At 33.4% G+C, this 16,431-nt stretch overlaps 1 protein-coding gene across 12 annotated transcripts in view; it reads left to right on the top strand.

The window, feature by feature from the left end:
• The window catches only part of SYNE1 (spectrin repeat containing nuclear envelope protein 1), a 598,518-nt gene that overhangs the window by 541,677 nt on the left and 40,410 nt on the right, over positions 1 to 16,431 (top strand). For 11 of the 12 annotated variants that reach the window (XM_074187858.1, XM_074187854.1, XM_074187849.1 and 8 more), the window contains one exon: positions 11,837 to 11,999. In XM_074187858.1, the coding sequence (XP_074043959.1) occupies positions 11,837 to 11,999 (163 nt within the window). Of the gene's footprint in view, positions 1 to 1,235; positions 6,030 to 11,836; positions 12,000 to 16,431 lie in introns of those variants that run through there. The other variant, XM_074187857.1, reaches the window with a different exon arrangement.

Here is a 16,431-nt window from a genome sequence, read left to right as displayed (position 1 = left end):
GCTTATGTTCTAATAGGGAATATAATAAGTTCATATGTAGCTAGATAAAGCATAAATATAGAATGAGAACTAAACTTCAAGAAGTTACAGTGCATTACCCTAAGAAGGGTTAGAGCTAAGACTCATCTCATCTGGCTTTGAATCCAGTGTTCTTTTTCTTCAAAGAGATGAGCTCACCCTTTCATTCCTCTTCCCCACCCCCAACCCCCCCCCCCCAAAAAGAGAAAATTCAAGAAGGATCCCTCTGGAAGCATGTAGACTCTGATATGATTTTAAAGCTATAAATAAACAGTTGTTCATAATTATGATACTATCTGCAACAATGATTATAATAAAGGATTATCTGTTGGGCAGATATTGATCTGAGTTGGATATTATCTCACAAAGGAGAAAAGAATTTGAATGATAATGATTCCTTTCTCTAAGTCCCAATATCAGAATTGCTTCATATCAATTTTTGATCTGAACTATATTATTCATTAATATTTTTCCTACAACCCATGTACAAGTGAAGACTTGTTCACAGAACATGTAAAGCATTTCATAATGGTTCATTAGAAGGTCATTGAGTTCAATCTGACATTGAAGATGCCTTATAAAGGAGTTGTACAACTTTTATTTCTAAAACGATGCCCAACTTTGGAAGAAGTTGAGGAGATGAAAAAGGCTTTTCTTGTTTTCACTGAATCAGCAGGCAAAAAGACAATGCATATCATCTCTTAAGAGTTTTTGTTTGCTTGTTTTAACATTGATAATTTAAGATTATCTTCAAAACTCCTTGAAAAAGATTAGTCAACAATTTGATTTCATTATGGGGAATTTTTTCCCAATACTTTGCTTATTTTGGTGTTACTTTGCTTACTTCAAACCAATTAAGATTTGAAAATTCACTATGATTTTTAGCTTCATTTCATTTTTATTTGAATCAAAACAACTTCTTTCAGAAGGACAAATTGAAGGCAATCTACCAGAATACTCCCTTCCTTTGGTGGAGCTGAGATATTATGTACATTTGCTATGAAATAGGTTCCCCCCTCCAGGTCTAGATAAGAAAAAATAGATTGAATAGTATTGCTGGGACATTTTGAGAAAGAAGATACATTGTAGAAAATATGCGACTTAAAATATCCCAGAGGTATTAACATGAAGTCAAAATTAGGATTCTGATTTCTCTTCAAAAAATTTTTATATATAATATTAACTTTGATTTAGGTAATTAAAATATTTACCTAATCTTTTAAAGTAAAAGATAATTGCCAAATATTTTAATAACTACCTACCTTCCAAAGTAATTGTGTTTTCATGTTTATGTGTGTTTATATGTATGTATGTATGTATGTATGTGGTATGTGTGGATGTGGGTGTGTAGTGTATAGAAAATGATTTATGATCTGTAATGTGTTTTCATTTTATTTTTAATGTTAGTTTTAATTGTGAAATTGGGTACTGGAATATTATTTATTTTAGGGATTATTTTGGGCTTAGACTTTCTGGTAGTTTTATTTTCTCTGTTTCTTATGCTCATAATTTTTCCTATTACCTTTATTCAACAAAGTTGTCCTTTTCTAATTCTCATATGCCAAATTGAAAAGCAACTTGTAGATGGTTAGTTGGTTTTAGGCTGTAATGCCTCATTGGATCCATTTTTTTTTCTAAACAACTTCCCAAAGGACATGTTGACCTTATAAATTTGTTTTTCCATTTCCTTGTCTATCAGTGCATCATTAGACGGTGTATTGGCTGAGAAGCAATATCCAGTAATAGTTTTCAGCTGCACAGTATCTGTAGCATCTTCAGCTGCATGCAGTCTGCTTGTTTATAACACAGGCTTGTACATGACCCATTTCTTCCAACTTGTTGGACCTTGTTGATTTTCGCCGCCACTCCTCTCTCCTTCAACTTGTCAAGCCCAGAACTAAATCTATAAAATAGGGTTGTAATCTTTTGCATAATTTCTGTTATTAATGCTTTGAAAGGTCTATTCCCATGAGGTTACTATAGTTCCAACATTAATGACTCAAGGACATTTGTTGTTATCATTCACTTGAAAGATTTCTCCTAGCAACCAGAATTATGACCTAGGAGGCAGCATGGATAGTGGAGAGAACATTGGACTGAGTCAGGAGAGTTGAGCTGTAATGAATGAATACAGATCACTTTCTACATATCAAGCACAGTATTAAGTAAGCCCTGGGGATACAGATATAAACTGGAGGAGGGGGGAAATCACTCCCATCCCCCAGTAAGTTATAGTTTTTATAATGGGTAAAAATTCACCTCTTCCCACATCAATTAACAATATAATCTCTAGCCATAGACCTTCAACTAAGAATGACCCCTTTGACTTTCAGATTCATTCAATGACTATGAAATATGAACAGATTTGCTGTACTCTGGTGCACACATCTTTGATTTAAGAAGGGAGAAAGTATAAGTTGCTAACCAAACAAACTATCAGTACAATTTCAGTAATTTCCAAGGAGAGTCTAGCAGAACAGAAGATTTCTTTTATTCACTTAGACATTCAAGTATGAGCTAAAAGTTGAGAAAAAGTTGCCCTTGGAAGGGAGGGATGGAAGCAAATATTTATAAAATAGTTATTATGCATAAACAAGTTATTTAATCATCAGCGAAAATTCTTACATCTACCTATTCTTCCTCAATTTCTCTCCTGGTATCCAATATCCAACTGCCTTTCAGACATCTTTTGTCTTTTGTTTTTTGCAAGGCTATGAGGTTAAGTGACTTGCCCAGGGTCACACAGGCAATTATTAAGTGTCTGAGACCAGATATGAACTCAGGTACTCCTGACTCCAGGGCCAGTGCTCTATCCATTATGCCACCTCAGACATCTTAAACCCAACATGTCCAAGTCTGAACTCATCAACTTTTTCCCAACCCTTCCTCCCTTACCACCTTCCCTGTAAGAATAGAGAACACTATCCTCCCAGTCCCTCAGGCTCGTGACCTAGCAGTCATAGTCCACTCTTCACTATTTCTCACCACCCTCTCCCCATTTGATCTACTGCTAAAATCTATTGATTTCATCTTTTCAATATCCCTTTCCTTCCTTTGATTAACACCACCACCACTCTGATTCAGGTTCTCAAGACTTTGCTTCTTGATTATTGTAATGACTTACTAATGGGTCTGTCCAAGTATCCCCTACATCAAGTCATCTTCCAATCAGAAACTAAAGTGATTTTCCTAAAATGTAGACCCAGCCATTTCACATTATTTGATAAACTCCATGGTTTTCCTATTGCCTCCAGGATCAAATGCAAAATGTTCTTTTTTGGCATTCAAACCTAGCCCCACCCTCCTCCTTTTCGATCTCAATACCTTAATCACAGTCACATACTCTTCAGTCCAGTAACAACTGTCTTCTTTTCTATTTCTCCAACACTCCAATCTCTCAGTTCTGGTCATTTTCTTAAGCATTTTCTCCCTCCTGAACTCCACCTAAGACTTCCCTGGTTTCCTTTAAGTCCCAGCTAATATCCCATCTGAGCCTCAATTTCCTTATCTGTAATTTGAGTTGGTTAGATTATAAGACTTTTAAGAAGTTTTCCATTTCTCAGTCTCTTATCCTGTATCTATTCATTCCAGTGTTTAAACAATGTCAATATATTATTTTCATTTCAGCATTTATACTTAACCTGCTATGTATGTAAGGTTTTAGTTACCCAACTTCAAAAGAGGCCTGCATGTATGTAAGAAGATCAATACCTCTAAAACCTAGAGATACAGATTAAAATTCCTATAATCCTAATAATTCATAAGAATATAATTACAATATGTAATAAAATAAATTCTTATTTATGTAGTACCATAAGGTTTTCAAATTACTTTCCTCATAACATTTAGAGCAGGTAACACTGGTACTGTTATTTGCATTTTATATGTACTGAGACAGAGAAAGGGTAAGTAATTTGTCCATGTTCATGTGGCTAGTAAAATGACAATGTAATATGGAGGGAAACTCATTATGTTTAGAATCAAAGAACCTACTTATTCTACAATTTTCTCATCTGAAATTAAGTAGATTACACTTATTGACTTCTAAGGTCCTTTCCAGTTTTTATACTGAAATACCAAATGGCAAAACCAGAATTGCAACTCATGTACCCTGATGCTAAAATCATTATTTTTTCTACCATGCTATACTTCCCTACAAAGACTATTGAGAAGAAATACTAGTGGGGTGAATTATTTTTGCTAATATGAGAAAAGCAATAATGATAAAGATATCAGATAAGAAAAAGCAATGATAATTAAAAAAAATCCCAAATCCCCAGTTTTAAAATAAATGGACATTTTTAGTTGGAAAGAAATTTTAAAGAAATTACTTGATAAATTAAGTAGTTAAATGTTATAGAAATCAAATTTAAGTACAAAAGGAAAAAAAAGGCTTCAGGACAAGGAGGAATGGGCTGCTAAGCAAGGTGGCATCCCTTGTAAATCTTTATGTGGAAACATCAGGACATTTCTGGGCAGCTAGGTGATGCAATAGTTATCTGGAAGATGAGGCTTCCTGAATTCATATCTGGTTTACTAGATGTATGACCCTTTCCAGGTCAATTAATCCTGTTTGCCTCAGTTTCCCATCTATTTAATGAGCTGGAGAAGGAAAAGGCAAACCACTCTAATATCTTTGTCAAGAAAACCTCAAATGGTGTCAGAAAGTCTGACATGACTGAAACAACTGAACAAAACCAAGGCAATGATTGGTTTTGTTTTGTTTTGCTTATTTTTGTATTCTCAATATTCACCATAATGCCTGGTACAAATTAGATAATAAGTTTTTATTGACTGACTATTCAGGTATAAGATGAGGAGATACTGATCACCTGTATGAATTACTAAACTTTTCTGGGCTTCAATTTCCTCATTATTAAAATAACAGGGTGAATATAAACTCTGAACTTCCTTCCAGCTTTAGAACTATAATTCTGTGATGCCTTAAATTGTTTGATCCCTTCCATGTCCAATAATTTCCAAACCTTATTCTTTCAACTGGTCTTTCCCAATTTAAGAAGCCAGGAGGCAAAGGATATTTTAAAGCAACAAGCAAAAATAAAGTAGCATCTTTATTTTTATTCCTACATTCTTTTAGGGGCAAATACTTTTTCCCTGCAATGTTTTCTCCTCACTCCACTATCTTCTTGCTTCTTCCTCTTCTAACTTGGGCCTCCCACTCCTCCAGTGGTTTGCTAGTAAATATTTAAGAAGCCTTCCAGGAAAAAAATGCAAGACAAATATCTAAATTTAATCTGAATTATTAAAAATTTCCCCCACTACTTTAGGTCTAGAAAATCAAACAATAATTTAAGCCCTGATTTTTCGGAAGTGAAAATGCATCTCCACTGAATATTTAACAATCAGCTCAGCTCCAGAGAATCTGTTGCAGAGTTAGCACAAGTTCTTTTCACAACTATTGTAAACAAGAGAGAGAAAAAGCAGATGTTACTTGCTGTCTAATTTTATTTTCTTACTCTCTATGTATTTGGGTGACTTCTCTTTTCAAAGAGGTTTTCCTAATTTATGGAAAACACACAAAATGTAAATTCCTTTTATAAGTAAGAATTCACATGTGGGTGGTTTATAAGCATTATCTTTCATATCTCTCTCTCTCTCCCCTCTGGGTCATAAGGCTCCCACTGCTTGCAGATTACACTGAGCTTTTTTTTTTCTTACACTCTTGGCCTACATTCCGGGAGATCAAGCTTGGCACATGTTGATGAATGTAAGTTTTATTTAGAAACATGACCACTTGTCACTGCTCAGTCTCATGTCATTAGACAGAAGCTACCAACATTTGTCTACACTGAACATTTTGATACTCCTGTACATTAGCAAAGGAAAAAAAATATATACACGTGCAATCTCTATAGGCTTTTGGTCTGCATGGTGTCCCTTTTGGCAGTGGAAGCTTTGATGGTGGTGTTTCAGGATTTGTGCCCCGTGAGGATGGCAGAGGACGGCAGTGTGGATTCAGATCTCCCAGATTGTAACTGCGATGTCACAAGGCAGGAATCTACTTGGGTTTCTTTCATTGTGCATAGCTTTCATGGTTCTGTGTATAGTTTATAAGACACTAACTAGATGCTAGCATTGTTCCATAATTGTTTTATAACAAGGTTTAATAGAAAATAATTGTTATAAGGAGATTGCCACATAGATGTAATTCTAGGAAATATTTTTTTTAAGTTTATCCTAAAAGAAATGATACTAAGGGAAGATATTAATCGTTGCTATTATGATTCGTTGTTTCAGCTGTTGCAGTACTCCATGGGTCATGCAAGGGGTAGGACTCTTGTAGAGAAGCTTGGATATGAAATAAATATTCATAAAAATTCCCTAACAACTATTTAAAGTATGGTTCTTGATGAAAATGAAATTCAACTTTAACCAAGGATAAAAGAATTATCCCAACTATAAAAGGACAAATATGGTCATGTTTCCTCATAATGAGAAGCAGCTAGGAAAAATAACTAACTGCTTGTTGTGGGGGTGGGAGGTGTTTGTGTTCCATTTTATATTTTTAATTAATTAATTCATAAAAGTTACAACTCATTAAACTAATATCCAGCTCTATGAACTTTTATTATAAAAAGTTTAATAAGTATGGATTGATTAAATAACCATGTGACATTGTACAAATGTTGATTTATGATTTGTTTAACCTCTTTGAGTTTCTGTAAAAGTCCTTTTCCTATTTTAACATGCCATCCCAAATTAGAAATTTCTAAATTATACTAATAAATATAGTGCAATTATATTTGAATTTCCTATTTTATGAACTAAGGAAATCATACATATGTGTACATATATGTAATTTACTTTCCAAAATGAAAAAATCTTAATAAGATCAAAATTTTGCATTTAAGAAAAGTGATGAATGTTAATAACTAATATGCACATTTCAAAATGTAGACATATTAGCAAATTAGAGAACTGACTTGATAATAATATTTTCCTTCCTAAGGAAGGTCAAACTCCCAAGCTATACTTGGAGAGATGAGAGGATAGCTATGAGCAAGCTACAAGGGGCTTATGGATTTATCAGACTTACTAAATTTACTGAGCTGTATGACGTCTCTAAGTATCTATTGTAATTGTAATCCTGGATGCCACCATAAGTAATGTCCTCCAAACTTCTTAGTCTGGTATATAGGTAAAAATCACTTGAAATTTTTTTTGAAAGAATTTGCTTTAGAAAAAGGATGGAAAAGTAAAAGTGAAGCTTAACTTTATCTTAAAAATAATGGCAGTCCTGTAATTAAAGAAGAGTAAACTTGGAGAAAATTCAATAAGACACATAAAACTGAATGTATTATGCCATCAACAGGTAACACAGAATTAAATTGGGTGTAGAGAAAGAACTCCTTTAGCTTGGATACATGTATGGATGTGTATGAATATATGTATGTCATTTTTAGACTCGTGTTTGTTTTAAAGAGAAGTTTGTCCCTAAAAGACCCTGTGAACAACTGTTTCAGGACCATGATTCCTCTGACAACTTGCTTGCAAACTGCGCTGACAATAGCTTTTATGCAGAGTAAGAGCTATCAAGAATCAGTATAAAACTTGCTGTCTTCAAGATTACATTTTACTTGAGCAATACAGTTTCTCAGAAAAACATTCTTTGTACAACTCTAAATATAATTTATAATTTCTTTAATAGTTCAGAAAGCTGAAAAGATCTCTTGAAAAATGTGATTTCTCAGCTGTAGAAGAAGCTTGGGATTTTATGATATGGGGCAAAGAAAGAGTGTCTTTGTCAAAAAAAAAAACATGGAAATTAGAGATGGAAAGTATGGGGAATCAGTTACCAGCCCAGTTTTGTTGATTTTCAGTTCTTTTTCAGTTATGTCTTACTCTTCATAATCCCAATTAGGGTTTTCTTGGTAAAGATACTGGAATGGTTTTGCCATTTCCTTCTCCAGCTCATTTTTCCAGATGAGGAAACTGAGGCAAATAGGGCTAAATATGACTGGGAACTAGTAAGTTATGAGGTCAGATTTGAAGATGAATCTCCCTGACTAGTCCCAGAACTCAATCCACTACATCATTTAGCTTCCCAGACCAGTTTTATTGAAATGGAAAATATGTGAACAGAAGTTTCATTAAATAAGACTGAAAAGGGGCGGCTAGGTGGCACAGTGGATAAAGCACAGGCCTTGGAGTTCAGGAGTACCTGGGTTCAAATCCGGTTTCAGACACTTAATAATTACCTAGCTGTGTGGCCTTGGGCAAGCCACTTAACCCCATTTGCCTTGCAAAAACTAAAAAAAAAGAAAACTAAAAAAAAAATAAGACTGAAAGGATAGGTGTGAATCAGTTAAATGGAGGGCTTTAAATATCAGGTTAAGGGTTTTATAGTTTTATCTTTACATATTTACAATATATTGTCAGGTGAATTTTGATGATTAATACAAGAGTATATTGGAGTTTTTATAAAATCATGTAGGTTAAAAAAAAGCATACTATTCCAAGTTTAGAGGTTATCAAGGCCACCCCCTTCATTTTACGAATGAGAAAGTTGATGCCCAAAAAGATTGAGACTTACCTTAAGGCTTAGGTAAGGAGTAAAATGTGGTAGAGATGAAATTTGAAATCATATCTTCTGATTTGAATTTTGATGCTCCTCACCATGTAGAGTGGCACCTAATTACTTTTTCTTTAAATTATACCTAAAAATCTACCAGACTTTCAAACTGAATTTCATTAATGATTGGCACCCAAGTAAAATAACAAAACTGAGAGAAATATGAATGATCTGTATATATACAAATACATAGGAAGATGTTTTCACCCTACTTGGGGGTAGGGTACAATCTGTACTTTTAAATTTGTTTAGGGAAGTCTCTCATGAATGAATCATGATAACTCATGCTGCAAAGCTATGATTTCCACTTCCTGGAAATACAATATGCAGTGGCTACGGAATGTACTCTGAAAAAGTAAAATTGTATTTTTTATTTCAGAGCAAATCTCAACCCTTACAGGTAGCTAAAAGTATATCAAATGTTCATTATTTTGTGTCCTTTGCTTTACTTGAAGTAAATGTTCAGCAAATATGTGTTGAAAAAATGAAGAAAAGGAATATAAATAAATCTGAATGGAAACTTTTTCTTCATCCTCTGTATTTGTTAAAAATTAATTTATGCTTCAATGATATTTTTCAATCTAGTTAAATTTTGAATGATTTTTAATCTGTTTCTCTTGAATGAATTTGAAGAGGAAAAATATCTTCATTATTAAAATATTTTTAGCAGCTGTAGTATTTATCAACACCCCAATGAAATAGTTTTGATTGGAATTTACTAAGGACCTATCTTTCTTATTTCAAAGAATGTCTTAAGGATGAGATTAGCTATCTGGTTACCTTTATGTGAACATTCTCCAAATGCCACAGGCTCCATCTCTCTATGAGAGTCACCTGGCCACCACTGTAACCTGAACTTTGGCCAACTCTCCTGAAAATATGTGCCTGAGGCCATCAAGAGTACCAGGCAAAAGTATGAATGGAATAGAATACTACTGACTTCTAGTGGGAAAGCAAATCAAAACACAAGGTCTTTGAAATGGAATCACTTTCATCCATTTTTTTGTTGTTGCTGTCCTTGCTGTTATAGTTTTTGGTTGTGGTTTTTTTTGACAGCATATTCAATAAAACAGGTTCCAAAAGGCTGATCCTTGAGAGGAAGCATTTGATTGTGAAATTAGTGTACTTCCAGGTAGTACTAGATTCAGTCTGAATTACAATAAAAATTTTAATATGTTTGTTGAGCAATTGGTAGTAAATCTAAGATTTTAAAACATTTAGATTTTTATAGAATTGCTGAGATGTTTGCCAGGAAAAATAAGACATCCACAGTCTGAACTTTTTCAACATTTAGAAATATTCACATGTCTTTTTAAAGATTTATTCTTTTTTTCTGGATCTATGATTTCATTGTTGGAGTTAACTCCTTGTGAGGAAGTTCTTTACCAATTCAGTTCTGCAACTTAGAGTTCAAGAGGTTAAGTGACTTGTTCAGGTGCATATAATCATTTTATATCAAGACAAGACACAGGACCAGAACTCAGACCATCCTATCCCTGCGAATACCTCTTCTTGTTTTTTTTTGTTTTTTTTTGTTTTTTTTTTAGTTTTTGCAAGGCAATGGGGTTAAGTGGCTTGCCCAAGGCCACACAGCTAGGTAATTATTAAGTATCTGAGGCCAGATTTGAACTCAGGTACTCCTGACTCCAGGGCCGGTGCTGTATCCACTGTGCCACCTAGCAGCCCCTCAAATACCTCTTAAACAGCATGCCACACATATTATTTTATAACAATAAAATTTATGTTAAGTTGAGAATTGCCACAAAGCTAGAAAGTCTAAAAATATTGCTTTTATTTTTTGGCAAATCACACTATAAGAGTTCCCATTTTTTGATGATAATGAGATAATGAGTTTGGTTTTTTTTTACTCCTAAGCCCCAAGATTAACCTGGAGGATGAAGGTTGCATACTGACCAACTGCAATAAGGTAGCTTGCCTGGCAAGCAGCTTCACAGATGATTGCTATGACCTCTTTCCCATGCTCTGCTTACATTTCTGGTAGTAAAAAGTCCAGAATATAGTGTGACTGGAAATTGTCACCAAGCTATCCTTATTATACATGTTCCCATTTCAATTAAGAGCTGAAGTGTACTACATGTTGAGAATTATACATGTTGCCCTTGAAATATTAGGGAGGATAATGAGGCCCCGGTTTCTAGTTAGACTTTACCAGAGACTAGTTGCAGACTCCTTTTATCAAAAATTCCAATTAACAGCTTCTAAAAACTGCTTGATTCTTGATATGGTACCAAGTCCACCACATGGATGGCATTTTTTAAAAATTACATTTCTTATCACATTAGAAAATGAGTGACAACAAAGATCCTAGATGCTTTTTTACATGTGTTACATACCTTTCAGTGTTGCATTTGAGCAATAGAAAAATAGATCTGGAATCAAATTTTGTAAATTTAATGAAAAATTATAGAGTTAGTCCCTTTCCTTGGAATATTATATCAAATTAGTTAACTGTGATAAGTCAGAAAACCTAGATTGAAGTTTTGACTTCATTACTTTTTAGCATGACTGACAGCAAAATGTTTATCCTCTCTAATCTTATGATGACCAAGTATGAGAGTTTATACAAAATGCTTTGTGTATCAAATAATATTATTTAGATGAAATTATCATTAGTATTGAGATGCTTCACCTGACAAAAAACATTCCTGTCTCAACTTCATCTCCAAGCATAGTGCTAAAAGTGATTTAATGGCAATATATGGAATGACATATGAAATATTTGAATTGAAAAAATACATTAGTCAAATACTTGAAAGATATTCAGACAGAATGGTGTATTGTTGCTTGATAGTGGTGCATTACTTTACTTTTATTTTGTCCTCTAAAATGAACTTTTCAATACTTAATACAATCTCAATCTAAATACTTCAGACATTTCTGACTAAATTAAAATTTCTGCTTATACTAGTTATAATTTGTGAAGTGCTATATGAATATGTAGTACTATTTTTGATACTCAAAATGTAGTCTAATATGTATCATAGCTATAGTACAGTTATGTTCTCTTTGGGTTTAGGCATAATTTTGCTTTGAAATTTGGATTCTGGGAAGAGGAAGGATGGATAATATTGATGCAAGAAACGCTTCAAATAATCAAATATCCCTTAGTCAATTATAAGTAACAACTTTGCTTCTGATTATGTAAAAGTATGTCCAAATGGAGCCTTTTAATGAAGACTAGCTCCCTGGTTTCTCTTTCAATAGGGTGAAAAAGCTCAAGGAAACCCTGGTGGCTGTGCAGCAGCTGGATAAGAACATGAGCAGCCTCAGATCTTGGCTTGCGCACATTGAATCAGAACTAGCTAAGCCCATCGTCTATGACTCCTGTGACTCTGAGGAGATCCAAAAGAAGCTTAATGAGCAGCAGGTAATTTTTTTAATTTGCAGGAATAAAGAAGAGTTTTATTTTGTTTTGTTTTTAAATTCTCAAGTGGTCCAGCTCCTGGCTATGCACAAGAAAGTGAATACTTGGGCAAACAACTTCCTGCATTACAGTGGAGGGAAGGTATTCTTAAGACTGAAGACACAGCATCCTTAGTGTCAGTTGTCTTTTTTCACTGGAGTTACAAAGTGTAATCCATTGATTACTTTTTCAGTGAAAGGTGAGACATGTCTGCTGTGAACTATGTAAAAGGATACTTGTTTTATTTGTTTGTTTTTGTATCCCCTTCCCATCTCAAACTACTTAAAAAACATACTTTTATTCCTTGAAAAGTTTGGAGAAAACTTTTTTGCTTTGTTTTGGTTTTGTTGGCAAGGCAATGGGGTTAAGCGACTTGCCCAAGGTCATTATTAAGTATTTGACAGCTCAAAGGAAACACAAGATGCATAAATTTAGAGTATTCATCTCAGGTGTTCACATAGACTATTTGTGCCCAGTTTATGGTAGAGCATTTCAATCTCATAATTAGTCTGATCAGTTATAGTCAGATACACTATAACTTGTCTCTACACAATAATGTCAATTTGGGCTTCTTATCTTTCCTGGAGAAGAAAGAGACCCAGAAGCAAACAGGTCAATTAAAATACTATTGTAATAGTTTAGGCAAAAAGCAATAAGATGATACTTTTACCTCCCTCCTCCCTTCCTTCCTCCCTCCCTCCTTCCCTTCTTCTCTCATTCCCTCCTTCTTCCCACCTTCCTTCCTTCCTTCCTTCCTTCCTTCCTTCCTTCCTTCCTTCCTTCCTTCCCTTTTCTTTTCATCTGCAAAAATACACATACAGAGACATATAAAATCAGAAGGTTTCACAGGCTTTTATAGGGTTATGTAATGGAGTGGAGGAGGGTGAGACTTGCCAGTGAAATCCTAGTCCTTAGTGCTTGTACAGTATCACCTGCTAGCTGCCAAACAACATGGAGACTTGGCCCTCCTGTTTCCACAAATGCATATGGAGAGTTGTTTTATATTTTGGTGACAAAAAGTCATTAATTTGATAGCTGTGTCAAAACTGAGGCTGCATACAAGAGCTTAACAAGATGAAAATTCTTCCAAGATATTTTGAACAAGTTTTTGTGTGTGCCTTATAGTCTCTGGCTCATTATCCTAACTCACAGACCCCATAGCTCAAATCCCCAGAGTATATCTAGTTACACCTCATCTTGAAGTTAAATCTGAGGGATTGGGTAATATCTTTCTAGTAAGATCATTCATAAGCCCCATCCTGTATGTTCTCCCTAATATCCATCAACCTGAGAATGCTTCATCTCGAAAAGTAAAGACTGATGGAAGGATATAACAACTTTTTTCAAATATTTGAAAGATTTTCACATAAATGAGATATTAGACTTGTTCCATTTGATACCCCAAACATACACACACATACACACACAAACACACTTACCATCTAACTTCCCCAAGCCCCCAAAGAACTGAGAGACTCCATGTTTGTAAACATTTTTTATTTAAACTATTTTTAAGAACTTTCCTTGTAAGAGCTGTTGGAAAGTGCCCAAGGATCCCCTTGAGTGTTATTGGTTAATTGTCAAAGACTAGATTAAAACTCAGGCCTTCCTGACTTCAAGCGTAACTTTTTCTTCTTTATTCCACAGCTGTCTCAGGGTGAATGCTTTTTTGAAAAACATATACATATACATATATATATATATATGGAAATTTAATATAATAATAGATTGTAGCAAAACATCTTTAATGATGATATCCTTAGTTTATAATATAAAAATATGAATCTTCCTGTTAGCAAGTGAGATGGTATAATTTGTTCTTGATTATGCATACATATTCATATGCTGAATTTCTCTGTTGTAACCATGACTATTATTTATGTCATAAGAATATTTTTAAACCAATTTAACAGTACTAATTTATTTGTCAAGGAAATGTTAAAGTTAGTTATACTTTCTCAAAGACAGATGATAAATATTTGAAATAATTTAATATACAAACCACATGCTTAAAGGAAACTAATTGATGCATGGCATGCTCAGAATTTTAATTAGATTTTTCCTATTTCTTTAATTATAACATCAGTGTGTTGACATAGCTATTCTAAATCCACTATCATTGAAGATAATTATTCCAATTAAACAAATTTAAATAGTTTATGAAAGTAAAGTTTTGTGCTATGTACATCACAAGCATTTAACAATTATTTGTTGATTTAAGAGTAATTTTTTCTTCTTAATTTCATGTGAAATTTTGATAATATTGGGAAATTTTATTGGAATAATCCAAAGTCTGTCTTTCTTTTTTTTCTGAATCAACACAAAAGAAAAAGAATGATCTGAAAGAGAAATGTTAGAAAATTAATTGCCCAAGTACTATGTTTTCCAATGTATAGGTAAATTTTTTAGATGTTTAGATTGTTATAAATTTCAAAAGTAAAAAAAATCAATTAAAAACATTAATGAATAAGAATATGCCTCTTTGAAAGACCATCTCTTTTATAATTTCCCCATCTTTGCTTTAGAAAAAATTGTTTATCATTTAATTGCTTTGTTTGCTGTAATGTGTCAATAAAAGAAAGTTTCTGACATATTCCTGACACATATCATTATATAAGCTATAAGATTATAGATGTTGTTATAATATTTTTATCATTTGTAGTGTCAAAAAGCAAAAAAGATTTTGACAAAAGTCATGGCCTCACCTTGGTCTAGAAGACTGAGGATGGGGCTCACCAAGGTAGCTTATTAAGGACATTATTATTGTATTCTAAATAAAATTTATATTCTAAAGAATAATTTATTGATTTCATTGATTTTCCCAGAAATTTATTTAGACAAGATAAATTATTCCTATATAAAATAATTATACTCTACCACCTAGCTACTTCATAAGATTTAGACTTTAGCTATCATCTATGCTAATGAGGAACCCAAGAAGGTCAAGTGAATTGTCTATGAACTGGAGCTGCCCATTATGCTCACTCATTAGACTTTTTTGAACTCAGAGTATTATTACTTGGAATGAGTTAAACCTTAACTTCTGCACAGATTTCCCTTTCAACCTGTGGAAAAGACAGTAGAATTCAGGAGATAGAAAATACAATGGAATAGAATTGTTATAGTAAAGCAGCTCTGTGATCAGATCATTTTCATGTTCACAACAGTTCTACATACAATGTTATGACATTGGAATGTAATCAAATCACTTAACAAGACCAAATTTTTCAATTGTCCCTTTCATCAACATGTCATGGTTGGAGAATTATATGATCATGCTTCCTTGCTCACCCAACTTATTGATGTTCCAAATACCCAGGAAGTTATAATGGATATGGTTTGTCATATAAATGATACAAAATTTCTTTTTTCCTACATATACATTATTGAAATCATGTACAATACTGACTGAGGGGAAAGAATTTTTGAAAGAATTGATATAAATACCTAGCTAAGTCTCAGCTTCCTCACCTGTCAAATGAGGATATTTGTAATATGAATAACCTATATTTATCTAGTTCTTTATGGTTTTCCCCAAAACAATATTTTCCTCAAAATAGTTATTATGAAGAATGTATTTATAAGTATTTTCTATCCCCATTTTGGAGTTGGGAATACTGAGGCAAGGGAGATTAATTGATGTATTTGTGATACATAGCTCATAAATTTCAGAGGTCAAACTTAAACCTGTTTTCTGGTCTCCATGATGGCTGTTAAGCTTAGTCATCTTTCTGTTTTGCAAACATTGTGGAATTTTTGTGGAAGGGCGTAAACCATTATATGTCTATCACTAAAATTATGTCTTATAGTTTGTTTTATATCCCCACTGAATCATGAACTCCTCAAAATCAGAGTGTCTTACCTAAAATTTTTGACTCTCCTAACACTTTGCATAATATTCTATGTACAATCCCTCATTGACAGATGTTCATTGAGCATGTTGTTCAATGCATATGTGATTAAGATGTTTTAAGATGACTATAAAAATCTTTATTGTCATCTCTCATATATTAATATGTTGAAAATATCTATAGGAAGAACATAATTGAAAAATAGATAATAATGTTATAAATGTAAGAGAAGGAAGGGAAATGCTTTGATTTGAGGTCAGCTTTGCCCAAAATTTAGAGATCCAAACCATTTTTCATGTTGTTTCAGATTTCCTGAATCCTAATTTTAATGCTAAATGATTCAATCATCTCCTGCCCCACCCCATAAAAAAATAAAGTTTCATGTTCTGGCCAAGAAAATGCATTAACAGTTTGGGGTTTTTTTTTGGTCTGGAAGTCAGGGTTAGAATTCATACTCTCTCTTTCCAGGCAGACCAATGACTAGGAATATACTTATTTGACTTTTTTTCTCTTCCAAAAAAAATGATGTTCCACTGGAAGTGACA

This window comes from Macrotis lagotis, chromosome 5, assembly GCF_037893015.1.
Source record: "Macrotis lagotis isolate mMagLag1 chromosome 5, bilby.v1.9.chrom.fasta, whole genome shotgun sequence".
Classification (NCBI taxonomy): domain Eukaryota; kingdom Metazoa; phylum Chordata; class Mammalia; order Peramelemorphia; family Peramelidae; genus Macrotis; species Macrotis lagotis.
The sequence above is the reverse complement of the archived record's forward strand: the minus strand, read 5'-3'. Positions and strand labels throughout refer to the sequence as shown.